At 41.0% G+C, this 9,385-nt stretch overlaps 1 protein-coding gene across 1 annotated transcript; it reads left to right on the top strand.

The window, feature by feature from the left end:
• The first annotated feature begins 5,455 nt into the window (after positions 1 to 5,455).
• On the top strand, positions 5,456 to 9,008 carry proca1 (protein interacting with cyclin A1). The gene is made up of 4 exons (XM_080889598.1): positions 5,456 to 6,277; positions 6,363 to 6,495; positions 6,840 to 6,974; positions 7,079 to 9,008. Exons 1-4 carry the CDS (start codon positions 5,776 to 5,778, stop codon positions 8,766 to 8,768), a joined length of 2,460 nt encoding a protein of 819 aa, XP_080745724.1. The 5' UTR covers positions 5,456 to 5,775; the 3' UTR covers positions 8,769 to 9,008.
• Positions 9,009 to 9,385: the final 377 nt, after the last annotated feature.

Here is a 9,385-nt window from a genome sequence, read left to right as displayed (position 1 = left end):
TCACAGGGTTCTCCTTTTATTCTCAAAATCAAAACCCCAACCAGAACCTCACTTCTGCTGCCCCCCGTGTGGGAGTGAAGAAAGAGTGAGCTGAAAGTGAATGCAGTCCTTATATAACGTGTGACAGGTGAGTGCAATTAAGGACAAGCACCACACCCAATCAAAGGTGAGAGAACTAAACAAGGTGCATCTGGTGAAGTGAGTGGGTGTGCTGGGATGTGCTAAAAGGTGGGTCTTTACAACAGCCGCCCCCATATTTCTAGTGAGAAATATGTTGATATGATCAGAACCAGATCTCACACTGAACTCTGTCGTAATGATCATGGATTTATTCATTTAGCTCCATGTTAGTGCTAAATGCTCTGCTTACTGTATTTTCACCAGCTACTATGACTTTCTGTCTGTCTGCCATTTGGTGCTGGACAGGTAGAATACATTGATTTTAGCATCTGAAGGCTGTCTGCTAATGCACCTGAATAAATTTCATTTGCTTTCAAGGTCAATGGTAATTTAATGATGCAATTCAGCCATCTAGTACTTGCTGGCTGTCTTGCCAAGATTTACTGTTAGGCTCCCAAATCCAATCCTGGGCTGTGTAAGGAAAAAACGTTTAAGGGGTAAAAGTTTTAAGTCATGAAATTTTTCTATAATCAGTTCTGTCTGTGTCATAGTTATGACATAAGTGTCACTGTGACTTCTGCATATTTTACAGTTTGAATTCTATTTCCAACCAGAAAAAAGATCTGAATCTCTTTCACAGCTCTTGTTTCTTACTCACAGAGTTCTTTTATTACTGTAGAACAAAACTTCCATCAGGACGTTCCTTCAACCCTTGTTTACACTCATGGGCAGAAAACCCAGATTAGACTTTGCTAGAAAACACTTAAAAAGGAGCTGCTGCTTTGAGAAGATAACAGAAAGATTCCCACTGGCTTGGAAAAACATGCAGAAGATGTGAAGTTTCCACAAATATGCCAAGAAAGGTAGAGATAGTGCGGCAGCATGACTCAAATAATAGTACCCAGCAGCTGTTGGTGACATGAGGCCCAACCATAGATATGAAGTGTAGAGATATTAGATATCAGAATTACCAATTTACATGATTCATGTTTAGTTTATAGATTCCAATCTGTAGGGTTTCCTTTTGCACTACTGTTAATTTTAATAATCATTTCACTTTATTTCTACTTGTTTTATTGTTTTGTTTTTTTAATAATTTTTACTAGTCCACTGTCAAATGCAATATCTATTAATATGCTGTCTAAATAAAGTTTTACTTGTGTGACAACCCACTGCACCCTGCCTTCCTTTTGGCCTACTTGTGTCTTGTTTGCAGGCGCTGGAGAGGCTGAGTTCCTGTTCACAATTAGTGACACTGGCAACATGGGCTCAGTGTGCCAGGACTGCACAAAAAGCCATTAGAACCCAGATATGCATCAGCTCATTTCCCTGAGACACCCTGTTGGACTGTGGTTGCTTTTAGTTGGGTTCTTGCATTTAACAACATTACATACACCATTTTTCCACCTATGGACTCCACACCACTCTACACCACTGATGGTACTGACTACACACACACCCATTTGTGCAAAGTTTCTTTTTTCTGTTTTATTTACTTAAAATAAAATAGTTTGGATGGCATCCCTATGCATCTCTGTTTTTTTTTGTCGTGCGTGCAGCCTGGTTTGTGACACTTGCTAACTTAAATGTTCCATGCTGCCCTTTTTCATTTTTTTTATAATTTAATATTTGTTCAATATCAGTACTGCTAATTATGTTATAGAATTTTATTATGATGACAATATTAATCTTTGCTTTATATTTTATCATCCTCTTCATGAATATTGCATATTTCATTTGTTTATTTTTTTTCCATTTTGTTTTTATACATGCCATGGTTTTTAGCTTTTATTTTTCTGTTTTCTCCTTTAAAAAAAAGAAAAAAAAATCTGCACTTTATTCCCACTTTTTAAAAACAGTCCCTACTGTTTTTTTTTCTTTTTTTGGGGGGGGGGGGGGGGGGGGGTATTGGTTAATTTAAGTTAATGCAAAATTTTTGTCAAAACCTGTAATTTAACAGTAATGGTCTGCATTTTACTCACATCTGCATTGCTTCATTTCAAATCCATATTGGTATTGAGAGTTATGAAAACGAACAAATACCTGTGGGCATGACTGTAGTTATATGTCGCCACCAGTCTATCGGGAAACCTAAAAAATATGAGAAAACACCTACACTTTGTTTATTTATTTATTTTCCCAGCTCTGCAACACACAGAGAGTCTGAATGAGCTGTTCTGGTTTGCAGCCTGCTGCAGCAGCAAAAGCAGAGAAATACCAGCCTCAGCTTGCATCGTCATTGCTGTCCACAGCTACCTTTCATTTTATTATTATTATTAACCTTTATTTAACCAGGAAGATCCCATTGAGATTAAAAACCTATTTTTCAAGGGAGACCTGGCCAAGATAGGCAGCAGCAGATGTCTCACAGTTACAGAAATTACTCAAACACAGGCAGCAACAACACACATGCAACAATAAGTGAAAGAATACAAATAAAATTAAATAAAATTAAAAAAAAAAAAAAGTCAGTTAAAATGACAATCAATCCAATTGAAACAGTTGCATGTTATGGACTTGGCCTCAAGGATTCGTAGTTTAGATTTAAAAGCACTTAATGAAATTAATTCAGTCATTTTCCATTCCTTCTGCAGTTTGTTCCAAGCCGAGGGTGCTAAATGGACAAAAGCTCTTTTACCAAGTTCAGTTCGGGCAAATAGAACAGAAAGCAACAAGTAGCCATGCGGACGAAGAGAATACCGACCAGCATGTTTCATTACAAGCAGGGAACATATATAAGAAGGCAGCAACCCAAGTATTGCCTTATATATAAAACTGTATAAATGAGAGTTCCTCTGACTTACCAAAGCAGGCCATCCTACCTGAGAGTATAACTCACAGTGGTGAGTCTGAAATTTACGGTTAGTGATGAACCTCAGAGAAGCATGAAACACAGAATCAACCATTCGAAGACATTGAGCAGAAGCATTCACATATAGAATATCACCATAATCCAGCACAGGCAAGAATGTTGCAGCAACAAGCCGCTTCTTTGTATTAAAAGAGAAACACAACTTATTTTGAAAATAAAATCTCAGTTTTAACTTCAGGTTTTTCACAAGATTCTCTACATGTGGTTTGAAGGTAAGCGAGTCATCAATTAAGATTCCCAGATATTTATAGGTGTGAACCAACTCTATTTTATTACCTTCAAGAGTGGTTACTGATGGGATTGTTTGGGCTCGTCTCCTTGATTTAGAAAACAACATGAGCTTTGTTTTGTCATTTCTATTTCCTGTTTATCACTACTATATATAAATATATATTCTAACATTGGTGTAACTGCACTTATTCTTATCTTCGGGAGACACTGCTGGTCTGCAGATGATCTGTCTGTGGCTGTCAGTAAGTGGAGTGTAACTTATCAATATGTTTCATCCAGACTCACCTTGTTACTTGACTCTACATGAACGCACAGTGAACAGCGGGACTATTAGGCTCTTTATTTTTCCCAAACCCCTCCTGCAGCGACAACATTAATTCATGAGAACACCCCCGCCCCACTCAACACTTGGTCGAATGTTGCCTCTGGTGATTTTACATCACTTCTCTCCACCTTCCAGAAATCCGATTTCAGTGCCTTGAGTGGGCTGGATCTCCGCCTCTAGAGCTCAGAGTAAGACCAGCCATGTGATATAACACTGGGCTGATTAGAAACTTGCCCTGCCAAACATTTTTCCCTCCCCGTGAGGAAAACTCAGTTGTAGAAATATGCTGTGCATCATTCTCTTAGTTTGGGAAAATATTAGGAGGGTTTTTGTTGATATCAGACATGAATAAACAATAATTTCACATATGAAATTTGTTCCCATATTGAGGTGATCACATAATGTGAATAAGCAGTGCAACTACTGATATATTATTAGTCAAATGAAAGTTTTTACTCACCTGTCAAATATACTATATCATATTGTGTGAAGGATTATAAGATATATGACTAAATTCTTGAACCACAAAAAATTGAATACTGTATTAAAGTGGAAATATCAGGGAAAAATACCCATTTCCTCTTTTGTCCCAAATTTAAAAGTAACTCTAATTATGTTATTCATTGCTTTCCTGTCACACATACTTTATCCTGTTATAATGACTGAGGCTCACATTAAATATGGCTAAAGCTTCACGTAATGAGTTAGAACAATCTGGTAGGTGCTGGTAGGAATACAAGGCTGTAAAAGTTCAGTTAAGTCATATGATGTCAGAACACTGAAACTCTTAAAAATAAGTAATACAATTGGACAGAAATGGACTGGAAGCCAGGAGCTGCACAGGTGTGATTTGATCATGATGTATCTTTCCTGCAGCTTCAGCATTTTGCACAGCCTGCAGGGGAAAAAATAACAGCTGATCAGAGTCAACAAAGTGACAGCAGTCTAATTGAGGGGTAATAGAGGCATGAATTACTCTACTAGTCATGTGAAGGGGCTTGTGTTTATCACTTAGAGGACAGCATATGCACAGGTAACCCCAATCAGCCAAAGGCTCAGCTTTCAGACTGCTCTAAACACAGTTTCAAACTATTTGTTTCAGATCTTGGCTCTGTTTGATGGAGAAGGAGAAGAGATACCCTTAATGTCAGTAATGGTTTGATATAAGCTAAGATTGTTCTTCTAAGATGGTGTTTGGCTTGAGGGGCAACTCCTTGGATTAAGATAATAAGGATTATTTTGGATGTTCAATCATGCAAAGCTATAGTAAGATCAAGGAACAGAAACATGGAGCTGGGATGGAAAATAGTGGGTTTATTTTTTAAGGAAAACTGGCATCTTACATTATTATAGTGAATCCAGACTGTGCTACAGTACACACGTACTTCTTTGATAATCTGCTCTTGGGGGAATGTAATTTTTAATTTTTGTTTTGTTTTTGTAGTTCTTCATTACTGGAGAAAAAAATACAAAAGCTTCTTGAAGTTCTACATTTGGGTTCATTTGAATGATTGGCAACTCGTGTCAGCTTCTTGGGATAACTGGAAGCCAAGCAGTCATCTGATACCTCCATTATTTCAATGAGTTTTTTTTCTTTTCTGTGTCGGCCGTCAGACTCTGGGGCCCTTCAGTCACCCGGTGCAGAATGCGTGCGACAGAGGCAACCTTTTTCCACATTCCTGCGTAAATGAGTTTTGTCCCTACACTGTAATTTAGGTCATCACCAAATCAGCGCTTGTTTTGTGGTATTTGAATAATGTCCAGTGTGCTTGGTCGGCACAGTCACCCCATGCCTGTTACCATGGGAAGCGGGCGTGAGCTAGAACCGCCTCCATGCATTTTCCCAAAGTCCTATATCTCAGCCTTCTAGGGTGGTGCTGAGCGGGGAGGGGTGGGAGGTTACTTGCAGTCATCTCTTTCTCTGCAGCTAGAGGTGCAGGTTTACGCGCCGCACACCCACTAATTAACCCTCCGTGGGTTAAGTGAGATGATTAAGGTGGTGAGGGGCGCAGGGTGGGGTGATACCTGTTCACTGTGTCTAACAGATAGAGCTACTCTGCCAGGGCTACAGAGGTTAATCCTGCTGACTCCTCCCAGTCATTCATCGTAGCAATAATCGTACCACTTTAGGTTCGCCTTAAAACTGGGTGGGCTGCTCGAGAGCGCCGGGAAATCGCGAGGAGCTGTCTCCGTTACGCGTGGTGCTGAAAGTGCCACTCGCCGCATCATGTGGTCGGTCTTCTTCGTATTTTTGTCTTATCTGGACACAAACGTCGTCAATGGCGACCTCCTGAGTGGCGCTTTGGATGCAGAAAAGGAGGGCAAAGAAATGTTCTCCACGCTCAACGGCACCGTGTGCGCAAAAATGTCCACGGTGGGGGAGAATTTCCTCTACCAGGTGTCAGACGGAGCCGAGGTGGTGGGCTCAGTAGTCAGTCCAGCCGGGAAACTATTGAACTGCTCCGTGATAGTGGAACAGATGCAGGTGAAATCTTTCATGCACGAGTGCAGGTTGGTGCTGAAGAGACGGAGTGGCGGGCGGCAGGTGGAGGCGAGTTTTGCGCGCATGGATGAAGCCAAGCTGATGTGCAGGAAGTTTAAGAAGAGGGTGGAAGAGGAGGATTCGACTGTGCAGGTGCAGGTTCTGAAGAGATCCAAGAGAGGCTTTACTTATCCGGGGACCCTGTGGTGCGGAGCCGGGAACATGGCTGATAGCTATGACCAGCTGGGTAGGTTGAAAAGTTTTTATTCAAGGTGTCTGACTCCCGAGTGCAATACCTGAAATATATAATGACGCCGACCTCTCTTTTACAGGAGAGTTTGCAGGCACTGACAACTGCTGTCGTATTCACGACCACTGCCCTCATGTCATCCACGCCTTCTCCTCAAACTACGGTTACACCAATTTCAAGTGGCACTCCATCTGTCACTGTGACTGCGATAATGCGTGAGTAAAAGCTTTATTTCAGTGATGCTCTTCTTCATTTCAGCAATAAAGAAGAAAAACTGGAGAGTGCAACTTAATAAGGAGCAGTTAACACATTAAATGTTTGGCAGGTCTGTATGTAGAATAGCTGATAAATTATGTTGCCAGATGTTAATATTACTCTATTGACTGTTAGTTTAAGGCATTATGGTCTCTTAAACTAAAACCTTCCTGGCTAATTTTAGATAGTAATGCCAGCCCAGTAGATACATTGCTGTATTAACAATATATAGTACTGGCTGGTCATTTAGTCAGTTGTAGTTCTCTTATAGAGAACTCAAATCATCCCTTTACTCTCTCTGCAGGTTGAAAGACTGTTTGAGGAAAGTCAACAATACATCTTCCCGAGTTGTTGGTCAGGCATTTTTTAATGTCATCGGTGTCCCTTGCTTTGAGTTTGCTTATGAAGAGCAGTGTGTAGAGCGGCACTGGTATGGTCTGTAAGTATTCGTGTAAACCTTTAAGTAGATTTTAAACATACTGAGCCATTTTACTTTCGTAATACGTGACACATTGCCTCCCCTCTCTGTTTTCTCTCTCATAGGTGCAAACGATACAAGAAGCTCCCCATTGCTGTGATGAGAGAGGCGGTGCCGTATGACTTTGGAGGCATTGACATCATTGATGAGCTGACAGTAGCTCCTCCCAAGTCAAAAGGTTCTAAGAAAAGCAATGAAGAAGAGAAACTGGAGAGTGCAACTCAGTCTACGATGTTGGGTCCCGAGGAGCCGTCGCTCAGAAACGTTGTCACCGCCGCCGAGGATTTCCTCAAGGTTCTCGCTACTGTCTCCACATCGCAAAGCTCCAGTACCAACTCTGATAAGGTAGAGGAGCAAAGTTCAGAGAAGAAGAAGAGGAAGAACACAGGGAAGAAAAAGAAAACCAACAAAAAGAAAAAAGGAAAAGGAAATGGGAGGAAGAGAAAAGTGAAAACAGAGGCAGGTGTGAAAGCAGAGGAAGGGGCTGCTGTTTCACCCTCTGGCAGCAAAGCAGAAGTCAAGCCTATGAGTAACTTCATCAATGAGTCACAAAGATATGATCAGTCGAGCAGGAGCACAAAAAGAGTTGATGAGAGCGAATTTGAGCTCAGAGGAAAAGACGAACCCCCTAATGAAGTCATGAAAGATGAACCAGCCTTGGATAAGGAGACGGTTTCCATTACATCACCTGCAACAGTCCAGAAAAGGCCGGCAGGGTCGATCACTGCTGTGCTGACAGAAGAAGTCACTCCCTCAATAAGCACTACTGTTCCACATAAAGCTAAAACAAGAAGGCAAAGAAAGGAGAAGAGAAAGAAGAGCAAAGAAACAACTCTTCTTTCTTCTCCCAAAGATCTTGTAGCAAACAAAACAGAAAACTTAAGCCTTGTCCCCACCATCATTACCATAACCCCACCAGCACAGCCTGAGCAACAAAACTTTGGGAGCGACACTGAAAAGCGACCTGTTGTCCGCATTGCCAATGCCCCCATTGTTATCTCCAAAGTCAAAAGGAACAGGTCAAAGGACAAAACAGACACAGAGGGGAGAAAGAAAAGGAGGAAAGGCAGCTCTGCTTCCCCCATTGTTCCTGTTGCCCTGCAAAATTCCTCTCTGGACAATCTGAAAGTGATCCCTCTCACTGGGGTTCACACCACACCGTCGATCCCCACCGCAGACTACCAGCTTTCCCACAGGCTGGATGTTTACACAGGAAGGGTCAAAGTTACAGCTTTGAACACTTCCTTTAGTATTTTGAAAAGGCAACGGTCGAAAGAAAGAGGGCTGAGAAACAACAAGAGGAAAGCCAGTGTGCCTTCTTCATTGGAAATCCCACGTTCTCACAAGTTTGAAAATGTGCTCCCTATTCTCACTCGTGTTCCTCTCAACAGCCATGAAACCACTGCTGCAGAAGAAGAAACACAAACTCAGAGTAAATGGAGGCTTTTTGCCACAGCTGCGCCCACTGTCGACACAAAACAGCAGCGGCAAGCTGCCAGACAGCAGAGAAAACCAAGAAAGAAAGCTGCAGCTCTCAGTGATGCATTTTCTGATGCTAAACAAACTGAACCAGTCACATTTTTAAGCATGCCATTCAAAGCTGCCACTACAGCAGAGCTTAGATCTAAAAACCCCTTTGCTACCACCTTAGCACCACCTGACATGAGTCCACTTCAGTTATCTATTGAGAGAGCTAAAGCACAATTCACCAGGAAGAAGAAAAGGAAAATGAGACTGTCTAACCAACAACAATGAGCCGTGTTTTTCAGGCACAGCAGGATAGATGGAGAAACACACAAACACAGCTTTAATTACTTAGATTAGCTCCTGATGACCAGACATGCTTTACAGTTAGAATATTTACATATCACAGTAAACTGTTTTCTGGCTTTAATTGCTGGAATCGACATAATCATATTTAATTGTAATATGAGAATCAAGTTTTGCAATAATTTACCCTGCATGTCAATAATAAAATTATTGGTTGATTATGAATGTGTGGCAGTGTTTCGCTTTATTTATTCAATAAATAAAATATTAAATAACAGTATTCTATTTTAACATAAAATAATAATTCAAGATGTTTTCTAGCAAAAGCATCTTCCAGCAGCCACTTTCCATCCTGTCAGGGAATACAACAGTACATCTCCCTAGCAATTAGTGGTTGCCAAGCAGTTGCCAACTGGTCTTCAGGACAGTATGAAAAGGCTCTAAAGCAACTTTGTTCTGTCTGGCATCCCCCTGTCCTTTGTGCTTACAGTTAACGCTTTGCCCCTAAAATGAGTATATTTGGGATATACACTCTACACTGTGATATCAAAAAGGGATAAAAGTAGTGTTTAATACAAGCATCTACCAGTGTAAACGTATGT

The sequence above is a fragment of the Rhamphochromis sp. 'chilingali' genome (assembly GCF_963969265.1).
Source record: "Rhamphochromis sp. 'chilingali' genome assembly, chromosome: 8".
NCBI classification, from domain to species: Eukaryota; Metazoa; Chordata; class Actinopteri; order Cichliformes; family Cichlidae; genus Rhamphochromis; species Rhamphochromis sp. 'chilingali'.
The sequence above is the reverse complement of the archived record's forward strand: the minus strand, read 5'-3'. Positions and strand labels throughout refer to the sequence as shown.